Source organism: Salvelinus namaycush, chromosome 4, assembly GCF_016432855.1.
Source record: "Salvelinus namaycush isolate Seneca chromosome 4, SaNama_1.0, whole genome shotgun sequence".
Classification (NCBI taxonomy): domain Eukaryota; kingdom Metazoa; phylum Chordata; class Actinopteri; order Salmoniformes; family Salmonidae; genus Salvelinus; species Salvelinus namaycush.
The window spans coordinates 37231404-37247697 of NC_052310.1; the positions used below are offsets into that span (position 1 = coordinate 37231404).

Below are 16294 nucleotides of genomic sequence, written 5' to 3' on the forward strand. Positions count from 1 at the left end.
CTTTCTAGAGCTGGCCAGCCAAACTGGGCAATCGGGGGAGAAGAGCCTTGGTCAGGGAGGTGACCAAGAACCTGATGGTCACTCTGACAGAACTCTAGAGTTCCTCTGTGGAGATGGGAGAACCTTCCAGAAGGACAACCGTCTCTGCAGCACTCCACCAAATCAGGCCTTTATGGTAGATTGGCCAGACGGAAGCCACTCCTCAGTAAAAGGCAAATGACAGCCCACTTGGAGTTTCCCAAACGACTCTCAAACAATGAGAAACAGGATTCTCTGGTCTGATGAAACCAAGATTAAACTCTTATTTTGTATTTTACTTTTATCCCTTTTTCTCCCCAATTTCCTAGCATCCAATTGGTAGTTAGAGTCTTGTCTCATCGCTGCAACTCCCGTACGAACTCGGGAGAGGCGAAGGCTGCGAGTCGTGCGTCCTCCGAAACACAACACAGCCAAGGGTTTAATATTTTCCCGATATTTTACAAATGTTCCATACCGAGAGTATATCAGTTCTCACACGGGTAACCCGGTATTTCCCGCCAAAACCAGATGTGTTATTCAAAAGCATTATAAAGCATATAAATATGCCTATGTCTGGATTTTATTTGAGATTTGATCGAAAAGTCTGATGATACCAGAGCCTGATGAGCCATATATTAAATACATTTAATGAGCCCAAGCCCAAAAAAGCCCAAATGATTGTGCCGTTACCCAATAAATTATATAGGTTACTGCACATTACGCACAACAGAAAAACATAAAAGGCCATAGATGTAGCTAGCTGCAGTATATGCTGTCTTGGGTAAATACATTTAACTAGCTCCAGTAGGCTAATCTTTTTGGGTGTGAACTGTATAACTATTGTATTGTACTGTATTTTGTGGACTGGAAAATACGCACATCGTTCAAACCATGATAAATGTGGAAAAAGTCAAGGGGTCTGAATACTTCACGAATGCAATGTATGTCCAATTGCATGAACATACAGTGGCAAGAAAAAGTATGTGAACCCTTTGGAAGTATCTGGATTTCTGCATAAATTGGTCATAAAATTAGATCTGATCTTCATCTAAGTCACAACAGACAAACACAGTGTGCTTAAACTAATAAGAAAAATACAATGATTTGTGTGTTGTCTATATCAAATACATTATATAAACATTCACAGTGTAGGTTGGAAAAAGTATGTGAACCCCTAGGCTAATGACTTCTCCAAAAGCTAATTGGAGTCAGGAGTCAGCTAACCTGGAGTACAATCATTGAGACAAGATTGGAGATGTTGGTTAGAGCTGCCCTGTCCTATAAAAAACTCACAAAATTTGAGTTTGCTATTCACAAGAAGCGTTGCCTCATGTGAACCATGCCTCAAACAAAAGAGATCTCGGAACACCCAAGATTAAGAATTGTTGACTTGCATAAAGCTGGAAAGGTTTGCAAAAGTATGTCTAAAAGCCTTGATGTTCATCAGTCCACGGTATGACAAATTGTTTATAAATGGAGAAAGTCCAGCACTGTTGCTACTCTCCCTAGGAGTGGCCGTCCTGCAAAGATGACTGCAAGATCACAGCGCAGAATGCTCAATGAGGTTAAGAAGATTCCTAGAGTGTCAGCTAAAGATTTACAGAAATCTCTGGAACATGCTAACATCTCTGTTGACGAGTCTATGACACGTAAAACACTAAACAAGAATGGGGTTCATGGGAGGACACCACGGAAGAAGCCACTGCTGTCCAAAACAAACATTGCTGCACGTCTGAAGTTTGCAAAAGAGCATCTGGATGTTCCACAGTACTACTGGCCAAATATTCTGTGGACAGATTAAATTAAAGTTGAGTTGTTTGGAAACAACACACAACACTATGTGTGGAGAGACAAAAGGCACAGCACACCAACATCAAAACCTCATCCCAACTATAAAGTATGGTGGAGGGAGCATCATGGTTTGGTGCTGCTTCGCTGTCTCAGGGCCTGGACAGCTTGCTATCATCGATGGAAAAATGAATTCCCAAGTTTATCAAGACATTTTGCAGGAGAATGTAAGGCTATCTGTCCGCCAATTGAAGCTCAACAGAAGATGGGTGATGCATCAGTACAATGACCCAAAACACAGAAGTAAATCAACAACAGAATGGCTTCAACAGAAGAAAATACGTCTTCTGGAGTGGCCCAGTCAGAGTCCTGACCTCAACCTGATTGGGATGCTGTGGCATGACCTCAAAAGAGCGGTTCACACCAGACATCCCAAGAATATTGCTGTTTTGTAAAGAGGAATGGTCCAAAATTCCTCCTGACTGTTGTGCAGGTCTGATCCGCATCTACAGAAAACGTTTGGTTGAGGTTATTGCTGCCAAAGAGGGGTCAACCAGTTATTAAATCCAAGGGTTTTAAATCCACCCGGTCCCCCGGGTGGCGCAGTGGTCTAGGGCACTGCATCGCAGTGCTAGCTGCGCCACCAGAGTCTCTGGGTTCGCGCCCAGGCTGGGCTGGGTTCGCGCCCAGGCTCTGTCGCAGCCGGCCGCAACCGGGAGGTCCGTGGGGCGACGCACAATTGACATAGCGTCGTCCGGGTTAGGGAGGGTTTGGCCGGTAGGGATATCCTTGTCTCAGTATGTAAAAATGTAATAAAAATGTATGCACTCTACTGTAAGTCGCTCTGGATAAGAGCGTCTGCTAAATGACTAAAATGTAAATGTAAAAATGGTTCACATACTTTTCCCACCCTCCACTGTGAATGTTTACACAGTGTGTTCAATAAAGACATGAAAACGTATAATTGTTTGTGTTTTATTAGTTTAAGCAGACTGTGTTTGTCTATTGTTGTGACTTACATGACAATGAGATCAAATTTTATGACCAATTTATGCAGAAGTCCAGCTAATTGCAAAGGGTACTTTTTCTTGCCACTCAGAGTATTGTGTCCCAAGCGGATGGGTCAGGATGCTAAGAATCAGGGTTGTATTCATTAGGGCACAAACACACAACAGAAAACATTTCAAAGTGTTTTGAAAAGAAAACGAAAATGATTTTATTATTGGACCAGGTCCGGGTAGTCCCTCTGCGATTCAATCTGTTTTCTTCCATTTGGTGCCCAATGAATATGTCCAAGGATTGAAGCGCCATAAGTTGGTATGTACTATGTGTGTCTCCTCGCCTCTATGGGAATCTTAATATGGATATTTCTGAATCACTTATTAAGGAGGACATAAACTCCCCTACGTACAGTATTTGATATTTACATTTCTGAACACTTCTACATTAATGTGGATGCTACCATGATTACGGACAATCATGAATGAATGGAGGAGAGGGAAGAGGCGTGAGGGAGGGGTGGAGGAGGGAAGAGGAGTGATGGAGGGGTGGAGGAGGAGTGAGGAAGGGGTGGAGGAGTGAGGAAGGGGCGGAGGAGGAGAGGATGGAGGAGAGGGATGAGGAGGGGAGAGGGAGGGGTGGAGCTGAGGCAAGGAGATTGTCAATTCTGGAGGCATTCATGAGGTGTTTGACCTCTCAGGTAGGACGGTGAAAATGTTTGAAATCAGTGTTCATATGAGGCAGGAAGGCGTGAGGGCCTCCATCTGCACCACTCGCTTCTGTCCCGTCACAATGACACCCACTGTGTGGCCTAATTATTTTACCTAACCCCACGTCCCAAAAAACCCTCAAAGCCTCAAATCAAATTCTGCATTACATCAATGTCTTTTATTTACTTGTTTTCGCAATGAGTTTTGACATTTTTTAAATGTTGCACATTCCTGTTACTTTGAATATCATAACGTCCGCAAAAACCCCCCAAATTGAATAAACCTCCCAGAGTTACAAAACAAAATGAATGACTTACCAGGGTCCCATTGTTTTCCCGGAAAACATCCTGGTTAATATAATTAAAAAGCTTCTTTTCAAGTTGAAGTACAACCTAAAAGGGGCAGAGGAGGGGAGCAGAATATAGGGCCGATTAATAGCGATCCTCATCTGAACCAGCCCTAATTAGAGCTTCAACTAATTTAATGAAGGGTAATGTGCTGTGATGTTAGGGGCAGCATTCATTCGGTCAGAAGTGTAATATAAACGCCACCTGTTCACTTATGCTTGATTCTCACTATAGGGCCAAACGGAGCAAAGCCTTGTAAAGCTGTACTAGGCTGGCCTTGTCACGCAAAGGCCTGTAGATTCTAATGTATGGGAAAGGTTGTGTCATTTTTATCTCATTACAAAGAAGCTATTCTGTGTTCAGGTGAGATGCTACACATGACTAATTCTGATAAAACGTTGAAATGTCAGGTATTGTGCGTGTACAGTGCATTTTCAATAATGTAGCATACCTTGCGATCGTTCTCAGATTCTCTGAATATTAGCTTCTCAACTTCATTGGTGTCACCTAGTCTGACCGTCTGCATGGTGGCAGTGGAGCACAGACTCTGTAGTGAGAGAGGAAGGAAGAGAGACGTGGGGGGGGGGGGGGGGGGGGGGGTTAGTGGCAGGATTCCCTACTTCTCATAGGATGGAGCAAAATATCATACTGAGGTAGATTAAGACGGGCTTGGATAAAACAAATGTAAACATGCATTGTGTAGTGTCAAAGGATAGCAATTTATCAAAGTACAGCAACAAAAGACGACAAAACAGTACATCTTTCTCATACACATATGCGCGCCCGCTTACTCACACACACACACAAACGTACACATTTGAAAAGAGGTACAGCCTACAGTACAGAAGGCTATACTGTATCACATTACTGATGCCCATTCTATATTCCACACACAGAACACATGCACACCACTATGCATTTCAATTATTTTTTAAGACCCCCCCCCCCCAAAAAAACAAAAAAAGCTTAATTTTACTGTCCCCCTCGTATGTATTGACCTTGTGGACCGTGTGCATGGTTAAATTCCCCTTTGTGGACTCTTTTAACAATTAGTTAAACATTCGACCATCTGTGTTTGAAGACAGTTGAATGAGGTAATCCCTCAGCCAGTGGTTCCCATACCACACTGCAGGGACAGCAGCCTGATTGAAATTCAAAGCACAGATTAGTTAATCAGGTCAAGCCAATATAACGGGCCTTTAGACTGAAATGTCACAAATCAGTCTTGCTTGCTCGAAACGGCACACCAGATTAGAACAAACACCGAGCAGTAAGTGAAGTTCCCGGCCCCCCCCCCCCCCCCCCCCCCCCCCCCCCCCCCCCCCTCAAAGCTGGTTTCTAAAGCCCTAACAAATCGCTCCATCTTTCACTCATTTAGGCCCTCCAAATACAGGGTCAATATGGTCCCCTGTCATCCAAATGCTAATGCGCTTAAGTGCGCTTAAGCAGCTTTGTTCAATGAATAGGCCAAAGAAACTGGAGAAGGGCAAGGCAGAGATACTTTCCCTGTTAAAAAGTAATTGTAGCCACACCAGCAAAAGACAATCCGCAAATGTCATTTTTCATCCAATTCTACGATTATTACAAAAAACGTACCAAAATGTGTCTCTTTTGGCATCTTCTATTGTTTACTTTGAACGACTTCAAAACGTATCGAAATCAAGCGAATCAGAAAACAAAATGGAGCCATCAGGTGAGCCTCAGGACATTTAAGCAAATATGTGTATTTATTTTTGGGAAAAAAGGTATCTTATTCAAATGAGCCTTTCAAGTTAGTGACTTGGTAGCAGTGTTTGGCTCTCGTTCTTCCCAACCGAAGCCCTTCTGTCAGCTTTGCAAATCCAAAACCCAGCCAAGCAGAAATCCCTGGCCACTTCAGGGCCAGCAGCACCGCCAGAAACCCACACAGCTTATTGGACAAAAAAAACCCAGATATTTGAAGGACAGAAATGGCCTCTCCATTCACGTTCAAATTATTTCTGTAATCCAGTGAGTGTTGGCCTCGACCAAGAAAGGGTCAATGTTGCTTATCACTATACATAAATATGTCCCCATCGCAAGTGAAAAGCACACCTGCGCACAGTGTTTTGTACTCATTTCTTCTGAGAGCGTAGCGCCATGAGATCGTAGGTCCACAATGCTGTCGCTTTTCTATCACACCTTTCGCCAACTGTTTCTGACTCTCAACCGAAGGTACAACAAGAAAAAGCAACAATGACACAATGTCATGTATTGAGGGGAAATTATTTCACTTGGCTTACATTTTTCTGGGTGAAACTATACCATTTTAGAGAAAACCAGTTTATCTGAGAGGAATTGTTTTTGAGAAACAAATATGTTTTTCAGAATAGTGCGCCTACAGTGAAAATCTGCCTAATTATGCAGAACAAATTATGCAACTTGTTTAGTCTACAATCTGCGTCCCCTACACACCCAGCAGTTTTGGTGGTGGTCTGTCCTCACAGTGGTTCAGGTTAAGCAGTTCCGTGGCCAGGCCTGACGTTATTGATTGATTCATTTATGTGTTCATTGGCTATGACTGATCAGTGAGTCATGGGAGTCTGAGGCGGCTGATTGTACGCCATTGATCACAGTGCGCTCCTTTGGCCTCGGAGAAAAACAACCTCCCTCTACTAAACCTCCTACATACTCTCTATAACCCCCCATCCCTAATTTAGATCAGCCTAGCCTACCGACCCACCAGCCCTTTGACCATTGCAGGGACCTTAGTCATGAGATCCCCCCCCCCTAACCTAACGAAGAGGCAGTGTAAATGAGAACGCCATGCCGTTGCTTAAGTCTTATAGATAAATGCAGGACGGGACTGAAAGGAGAGACTACGTGTTCTCAGATATAAGAAATTCAATGTAAAAATATATCCTCAAGCGAAGAAAAAAAAGGAGGACAGATGTTGACCACGAGTTAACCCAAGCTCACTGCCGCTAATTGTGGATCATGCATCTGGTAATAGGCACCCTGGGTAAGAGACGAGAGAGCGAGAGGGAGGCTCCTGAACAGAGCTCTCTCTTCAAGTAGGGCCGGTGGCTGGGCCGATCAAAGCGCCTGTCTTTTAAACATATTACATCTAAACATGCTCTCATTGACTCCCCAAATGATATTAGTAGAACTAATTTGAGTTAAGCAATAGGCTTTTCATTTGATACATGAGGATGTGGGGGAAAATAAGAAAAATAGACTGGACAGCTGTCAGGGATGAGAAGTTTGGAAGGTAAACAAGTATGTACAGTGGGATGTCTTCACTGCATTCGGAACGCCAATAATCTCCAACAGCCCATACAAAGAGAGTCCCCGGCCCGGCAAAGCTTTGCATCGTGGGTCACAGGTCAACACAGGAGACAGAGGGCCTGTTTGTGGAGGGGTTAGATAAGAGGTTGCCCCGGTGCATCTTGGGGGGATGGCGCTTGCTTTGGGCTTCAATGGAATAATCTCATCAGTGTCCGAGAAGGAAATGGGTGGTGAAAAGACCTCTCTATTCCAGCTGCTCTTTTAAGAGACAAGGTTAAAGCAATCTGTCCCACTTCAAAGCACAGGCACACCGACCGTCTCTCCCCTTCTGCTCCTGATCCAGCCCCTCAAACAGATGGAGGAGCTCTGCTGAGCCCAACGCAAACACAACACTGACACAACCAACAAAACCATGCCGCAACCCCCATTCAACCTAGCCACAACCCATCTGACACGCCATTCCCACACCTAAGACAACCTACTGTATATTCAAAGCCAGTATCCCCCCTCTTGCCCCGATATACCTTCCATTCAGCACATCCAATACCGCGTGTAGACATGCATAACAAATCTCTGTGCATGCGGATATGGCAGTGTTTCCCAAACCTCTTCTCGACCAACCCCTCCAAATGCACAGACCTTTTGCCGTACAAGCACACCCGATTCAACTAATCACCAAGCCCTTCATTAAAACAAGTGTGCTGGTTCTGAAATACGTCAATTAGGTGGAACAGCTGGGGGTACTCAAGGAGAGGTTTGGGAAACACTGCTGTATTGGTTTCAAGATAGCACATCCCCCTGTATCTGAGGTAATATGTCTCGTCCTCTCCTCCACGCCCCAGTCCAAGGCTTGTAACGTCCCAGGGGTCCACGGGCATGACAGTGTGCCAGGTGACTGCCCTGGCATAGCAATGCGCAATGGTGGTTTTATTGGATTTACGCCAAAGAGCCTGGACACTCAACCTCCCATCCCCATTCCGCCCAATATAATAACCCATTGAGTGCGATTAAATCTCGATTTTTGAGGAGAGAGCGAGAAGCGACAATGAGTTGGAATATGGCCCTCGGGCCGCTGTTGCTTAAAGAGATCCTTCTCCATTACGCCGAGGGGGGATGGGGCAGGGCTGGCCTTTGTGTCACCGGGTGGGGGTTGGGGGGGGGGGGGGGGGGGGGTGGCATTGTCACGGCATGCCATTATTTTCCCACCACTGTGTGAGGGGACTTGCCAACCCGCTCCTGAGTGGTGCCAAGGGTTGGCAGGTTTGCGCGCTCCTCCTCTCTTCCCTCCCCTAATCAGCCTGCACTGCATGCATGATTGAGACATCTGCCCTACCGGTGAGGCACTCAGATCCAAAGTGGGCAAAAACAAATGTCCTCCCCACCTGCCACCCATTACCCAGGGAGCCTTTAAATCAGGGCTGACCCTCCCCACCCAGCCTGCCTGGAGTCCAGCCAGAGAGCTCCACACACTCTCCCTGCGGGTTGCTAATTAATCCCACTAAACACAGTGGATTCATCAATGCCATGGATGAAGAACTAGGAGGGGGGATTTAACATGGGGGGGGGGGGGTGATAGTACACAAAACAGTCTCAGTAGGAGTAGAAGTGCTGATCTAGGGTCAGTTTTGCCTTTTATATCATAATGGATACGATTATATGGACAGGACAGGTGGACCTGATCAGAGATCAGCAGTCCTACCCTGAGACTATTTATTATGGACCCTGACTGTGGTTTTATCCTGCTACCCTCACAGTTAGCGCGTTACCCTATTTCTGACCTAGACTCACACTAGGTTAGAGGTAACTCAGGAGGGACCATGCATGGCCGTCTTTCTGGTCAAAAGAATGGTCGACCCTCCTCACTGTCTCGCCTGAGCATTTCCCACCACACACACTGATACATAAATACACTCTCATTGCTTCCCATGAGCCACAGAGTGTGAGAGCTGAAGTACGGTGATAGCAAGCCGCACTGGGGGGTCTCCAAGTGCGCAACGCCCCCTCTCAAACGAGGTGAGGTAAAAGGGGTGCGCGAGGTAATGATAATGTGCCCTATTTATCTTGTGCATTATAACATCTGGGAAACTTCTCTAAAACAACGGGTGGCATTGGGAGGGGTGCCATTCTTGCCCCTGTCCTTCCTTCAGGGCCCTGCCGAATGTATTTGTCCTTTCCGAAGCATAATGGACAGGCCACAAATCATTCAGGACAACAGGATGGAGGGGTGGGGTGTGTGACTGTGTGTGACTGTGTGTGTGTTCGCCCCCCCTGGTATTTAACTCCTCTGCTCGCCCATTCTCCAGGGGCCCCCGCAGGACAAATTGCCCTGCTTAGTTGTCTTTGAGAGGCAGTGCAGCGCGTAGAGAAAGGGACAGGGCTGAAACACAGGGAACAGCCCCATAAAAATTCATCACTTTGACCCCACGACCTCACCCTTCTGGGGGTTCCAGAGTAGACTCACCCCTGGAGCTGGGAGCAGGCACACAGCAGTACTCTCCCCCCCCCCATATCACACCAACATACACAAATTGCTAATATAGCCAACTTTACCAACCTTCCAAACATACACTCATTCCACACTCAACATTATCTCATACACACTTGCGAAAGCAATGAAACAGACAAAACCTCCCCAATCACACACATTTTACCACCACAATGGCTGACGATAGACTTCTCAACAGGAAAAGGCCACCAGATGCTTCATTGTGTGTGTATAAAGTGGTGGCAGTAAAGGAGGTTGGGAACGTATTAGGCAAAGTAAGAGGAGTCATTGTCTCAGGCCTGGCTACTGCCACGTTACTGCCACCTGTACAAAGAAAGCCTAATGAAAGATTTCATCTGAAAACCTCGGCCGGCCCACCTCCCCTCTGACACTTTAAGTCAGCAGTTTGAAACCAATCACGGCAGATGTCCGCAAGGCTGTTTAACGCACAGGAGTTACTCTCCCGAAACGCAATAGGCCTATAGTCAGTCCCTACAGTCAAACCCTTCCTTTCAACAGCTCGCCTCCCTTATTGGGATAATGCCTCATTTGAACGTTGTTCGATACAAGTTTCGGAATGGACGTCAATGTTTGTGCAATTAATACTTTTTCACATCTCAGAAGAAAACCTATCCTCCCAATGAAAAATACAACATGAAAGTGAAATTGAAACATCAGGTGATGATTACTGTGTGGTACAACGTAAAAAAACAAAAAAAAACAAAGACGCAGCTTTGTGACAATTACAGATCCTATACACTCACTTAGCACTGTTGGGAGTTGTATTTACTCACATATAATCCAAAACTTTTTGCTCATTCCACACTAGCTAGTGACTAATTTCAGTTAGCCTAGAGAGTGAGGTTGTGTGTGTGTAGGGGGTTTGTTGTTGGAAGGTCAATTAGAGAATATTGGAGAGGTGATCACTGGTGCTCTATTAAAGAGACCAGAGGCTCTGCATGGAGTTCATTACCGCACTGATCAATAGCGATCCTGGCTGAACAATTAATGAAGCTCTAATCCTCCTGTCCCCTCTGGAGGGTGAGACCTGGGCTGTGTTCAGTAGGCACCAAACGCAATGAAAACCGACTGACACAGGGAAGGACTAAGCTGAAATTGTCCAATACGAAACACTCCTTTATGTTTTCCGGTGCAAAAAAAAACAGTTTCAAATGTTTTCCGTTGCATGCCCTAATGAAGAGGGCAGGGCTTTAACCGCTAAACTACTCCAAAATTGGATGGCGCTTCTGTTGTCTAATAACAGCACACCTGCCTCAGCATGAAGGATAAAGTCAAACAAACAAACACATTTCATGCACATAAGTAGGGCCCAGAGAATTACTATTAGGCTTGAACTAAAACTTAATGCAGGATTATAACTAGGGCCCTGGGTTTATCTACGTAGGTACTAAGTAATGCAGTCAGGAAACTAAATGAGACCTACGTAAGTAAAGGAACTTAAGAGTTTATAATACTGTATTCAATCTTTTTTATTATTATATATATATTTTTTTTAAAGGACCCCGTCACAATGCCTCCCCGGAGACAAAGAACAAGGATTCATTTGGAAGCTAGCGCCACCCTTTCATTTGTTTAGGGGCATCTAAACGATGCGGCTTGTCCGGCAGGGCGGCAGGGGAGCCCTGTGGTGTAATTCAGCCCGGCGAAGGGGAAAGAAAGGTATACAGAGCAGCCCTGCTACCCCGCGACGCGCTAGGCAACCATCTTGTGGGTGGGCTTTGTGATACATTTTACACATTTTTCATGACCATCCCTCTAGATGTGACCCCACTCGGGGTCCCTTTATGCCCCTGACAGCTCTGCGCAGGAAAACATGCTGCTTCTCTGATAGCATGAAATCGGGGAACAAAGACCCCCAGGGAGAGGAGAAGGGGGCCGGCCGAGGCGCGCTGTGCTCCGGGCCCCGCCTGGATCTGGACACAAACAGATGTTAGGACAGCCCAGTGCCTCTCAGCCTAACAGTCCCCTGAAAGGAAAGTCTTGTAGGTGAAATGGGCCTGAAATGGATTGTCTCGGGCCTCCTCTAAGACAAAGACGAGCACCTCCTCAAAGAGCCAGGCCAATATGGCCTTCACAGATAAATCACTGGGGGGGGGGGGGGAATTGTAGAAAGAGGCCCGTGACTTCTCACTGTGCCACTTAAAAATGGGGCCTCTTAAATATGATGGGGTATTTGTCGGAGGGCTGTGAAAAGAGCTGAGAGACTCCTCATGTCACTGAGCAGAGTTGTTTAAAAGCCCTAGGTGCCAACGCTGGGTTTACAACTGTGCTACAAAGAGACACTCTGTGGGACCACCTCTCTATGACTCACAGTATCTATAGCCTATCCAACTCCATGAATCAGATCTCTCCATCTTCTTTGGATGGATATTGCATTCTTTACATACTCCGTTCAAACAGCATTAACTTCTAATTGGATATCTATCCCAGATGTTGATATGTAATGAATACGTTGTGCTACCGAGAAACTGCCCATGAAAGTAGGATTTGCTTGATATGATTGATATAAAATAGAACGGTATAAATGTTAACAACGTTAACTCGCAAATTAAGTTTGACTTATTTTGAGCTGGAACAGAGATGACTTGGAGAACTTTCACGGGGGGGACAGAACCTTATGTAAACTCCATCACAGGGTGGAGGAAATGGAATGGCTGTGTGTGTGTGTGTGTGTGTGTGTGTGTGTGTGTGTGTGTGTGTGTGTGTGTGTGTGTGTGTAACCCCCTCCAGCACTGCATTAGTCAAACATAGACTGACATCATACAAGCAAGGCACTATGCACCAGGCACAAAGACGACCTTATCCTCAACAGTTTATGCCACATTTAATATGGAACTAAATAAAAACCCACTGTTAGCAGTTGTTGGGCTGCATGGACGGGCTCCATTTTTGACTATGATAGAGGCGAGGATGACTCTGTGAAAAAGTGTCTATCTAGCGCGTTGGGAGACGAGACAAAACCGATAAGATCCATAGGGAAACTCAAACTCCAGCATTCATCTCATAATTCATCATAATAGCGCTCATCTTGTCTACAATCATGTACACTCAGACAGCCTAATATCGCCACACACACACATCCTAGGGGGTGGCAGCTAGGCAGCTCTAAGCTCATATGACAAGACTATATTAGAACATGCTTGTCTGCCTGGCCATGTGCGTTTAGCTAATATCCTCATATCCCCATTGTGGCGTAACCTGCCTTCCTGACCCAATTTAACGCCAAACCTTTCAGGGAGACTAGAGCTCCCTCCGCTAGACAAATCGGCTTGTTCCTTTTCTTCGACCCCCCCGGAGTGAAAAGCTTTCCTGAGCCGTTAAAGACGAATGACCAGTGCTCCGGAATGTTGGGGGCCTTGTCAGGAGAAAGGAGAGGAGGATGGAGAAAAAAAGTCCAAGAATGAGGACAAAAAAACTCCTGCATTCAGAAAGAGAGCGAGATGGAGATTGGGGGGGGGGGGGGGTGACAGGGAGATGATCGAGAAAGACAGGCAGAGAGTGAAAGAGTGAAAGAGGGTGAGTGAGCGAGCCAGCTGACAGAAACTTGGGATGAGAGAAAAAAAAAGAGTGTGAGATAAGTGTGTGAGGACATAAATGATAAAATGCGAATGAGAGAACTAAAGCCCCACTAGAGACTAAGAAGGTGGGGTAGCCAGAGTGACCAGCAGGTGTGGCATCATTGACTGAGGGGTCAATGGGGCTACGGCCCAGGCCAACCAAGGACCAGAGGCCACGACGCTACGGTCTGAGGGGGGCGGTGGGTGACCACTGGTGCCAGGCGCTGCCCTCACCCCCTGTCACACCATGTCATTTACCCCTGGCATGGCCGGCCCAGCTGCCAGCAGCTCCGGGCCAGTAACACAATGGCTGCAGCTCTTGTTGATGATGAGGCTGTTGTTGATGAGGAGGACCAACAGAAGCCACTGCTTGTTCTTCATTTGCAGAGTGTTTTTATTGCGGAACGGCATCCTGATCAAAGCGACATCGCTCAAGTTCCTCCCTCGTCACTGAACTCTCGCTCTGTGTTTCCATTAGCATGGCAAGCAAACAGAGGAATAAGAAGGAGAGGAGAAAACAGGCTCTTTTGTCCCAGGGGGAATAATCTCACTCTATCCAGATGGGCTCTCTCTCATATAAATGGGGCCTCTGTGATGAATTACCCAGATCATGAAGGTTTATCTTCATATAGACACATCTTTGTCTGAGATACGAGCTGATAAAATTTGATCGAGAATCAACATCTAGTCACGTGACAAGGCCTCATGAAGGTATCATGAAGACCTCACAAATTTATCTCGTAATCCCTATTTTTGGATTACTGCAGGCCTCATTGTCAGTCATAATGTGGGTTTAAAAACCTAAGATGGTGCTGCTAAGAGATACAATGAGATTCTCAATGTATCACAACATCGTGTATGGGATAGAGATTTTGTTAAGTTTGGTTAAGTAGGAAACTCCCACCTGCTGTGGGATTTGGGGAGATAGTAGGCAGTAGTGTGTGTGTGTGTGCTCAAAGACGTGAATATGCGTGTGTGTGGGTGCACATGTGCATGTGTGTGGGTGCACATGTGCATGTGTGTGACGGCAGCCAAGGAGGGTCACAGTCCCCACAGTCCCTGGTGTCCAGGGTCCCCCGGAACAGAGGCCCAATCAGTGCTAGCCCAGTGGCTAACGGATGGATGGCCCCCAAAATTAATTAGCCTGACTAATGTAGTGTATACTTAATTACACTCCCTCTGTTTTGATTAATAGCAGGGCCCACGTTAGCACACACGCTAATCAAAGGCTGTGGCAAAAAGGGACCAGGCAGTGAATATTATTTACCCAGAAACAGGCTCACGAGCCAAGACAGTGTGCATCAACAACCCTAAATGACTCTTTCCAGCCTATTTGAAGAGAAATGTGTGTGTATCACACGAAGGCATAAATACATGATTACAGTCATGGAAGAACACATGCAAGCAAACACACACACACACACTAGTGATGCGCGGGTTGACTTATAACCCGTAGTCCCTGCGGTCATATCCGCGGGGCGGGCGGGTTTAGGGTCATGAAATATTGTGGGCGGGCGGGTGGGTGGGGGGCGGGTTGAATAAAGAGAAAACAATGCATACATGTATAATTCTTGTGCAATTCCTATCTATAGGTTACATACATTGAGGTTTTTCTTTCATTATTTTTATCTGGCGTTAGTGCGTAGCAAGCCTAAGCTTTAGGGCCTAACCGTAGCGTGTGAAATACACACCAATTGGCAAACGCTTAAAACGCTTTCGGTAACTTGAGCAGAAAAAGTTATCAATCCACTGAGGATTAAAAAAAAAGGACAAGTTTAATTAAATAAGAGAAAAGATGTGAAATGGAGAGTTAAAAAGAAATAGAAGGGAGGGCCAGAACAGTAGTGGTAATGGGAAAATATTAGTAGTGGGTAGTGGGAAAATATTTGGTTATGTGGTAAATGAGGAGAATAGCAGTGCTGGTTATGTTGTGTCATGATTGTAATGTGCTATAAAAATTTGAGGGTCACAAGATGGGGACTTCAAAATGGCACGTCAAGGGAATTCTACTTACTGTTCAGATGGGTTAAATGGAATAGTAGCCTAACTGAAATCTGGACACTGACTGTAGGTCTATTGCAAGTAAGGCATTTCACTGTACTTGTGCACGTGACCTTAAAACTTGAAACTTACCTCTCACAAATCCTAATACAATATTAACTCCTGCAGAATTAAGCATTTCTTGCAGTAAAATGATGCACCAAAAATTCTGACTCGGGAACAGGAGTGGAGAAATATGATTTCTTTCTTTCAGCATCTTGAGAGAATGAATGTGCAGTTACAGACCATCTGTAAAGGTGGCGGTGCTATCTTTATCAGCATCATAAAAACGGATAGTATTTCAACCACATAAAATATGCATCCAAGCCGAATTGAAAAAAAAAACATGTTGGGTCATTTTAACAGCTTTTAATTTCTTTAAAACCGGTCAAACTGATGTCATTTAGAAATTTTGCACGGAAATCTTTCCTGTTTTTTTTTCTTTTTTCTATTGCATTTTCTCCCCCGGTGGGCTCACACCCTAAACATCTTTGCTGCACGAGAGAAGCAGAGATGAAAGCAGAAAGAGAAAACAAACTTTACCGATGTCAACTACATTGAAGCATTCGTTCAATCGATTTATGACATTCTGGTGAGCAAGGGTTTACTTCGTCTTCTAAGGCAACAAGTAATGACAGAAGAGATGCTGCATGTATCTAAATATATACAAGTTGACTAACAAATAGCCAAACAAAATGTCGGACATTATAAGCAGAAACATAGGTCTATCTAAAAAGGCCTGTCAAAAAATCGTTCAGCCAACTGACTATACAGCACATTTTCTATAATCGCAGGTTAGGGTCGGGTGCGGGCCTAATTTTCATTTATCACATATCAGACGTGGGATCAAGTCACAAGCAAGTCTCAGGTCACAAGGTCCGACTCTTAAGTCTGAGCCCTAAGTAGAACGAACGGGTTGAGTCAAATCCAAGTCGTGCATTCCAAGATAAAGTCGAGTCACAAGTAAAAAATAAAAAATCTCTACGTGCTATGATTAGTTCAACTACAAATCTGTATATTTATTGAGTCTACCAGACTGCCCTTTTCATAATTTTTTCTACAACATATTTTGATTAAGTAATA

General features: G+C 45.2%; 1 protein-coding gene across 2 annotated transcripts in view; it reads right to left on the minus strand.

Moving 5' to 3' along the window:
• LOC120046491 (inositol polyphosphate-5-phosphatase A-like) overlaps nucleotides 1-16294 on the minus strand; it is a 197177-nt gene that overhangs the window by 28636 nt on the left and 152247 nt on the right. For both annotated transcript variants that reach the window (XM_038991773.1, XM_038991772.1), the window contains exons 10-11: nucleotides 4314-4409; nucleotides 3833-3907 (exon numbers count right to left, since the gene is read on the minus strand). In XM_038991773.1, the coding sequence (XP_038847701.1) occupies nucleotides 3833-3907; nucleotides 4314-4409 (171 nt within the window). The remainder of the gene's footprint in view (nucleotides 1-3832; nucleotides 3908-4313; nucleotides 4410-16294) is intronic.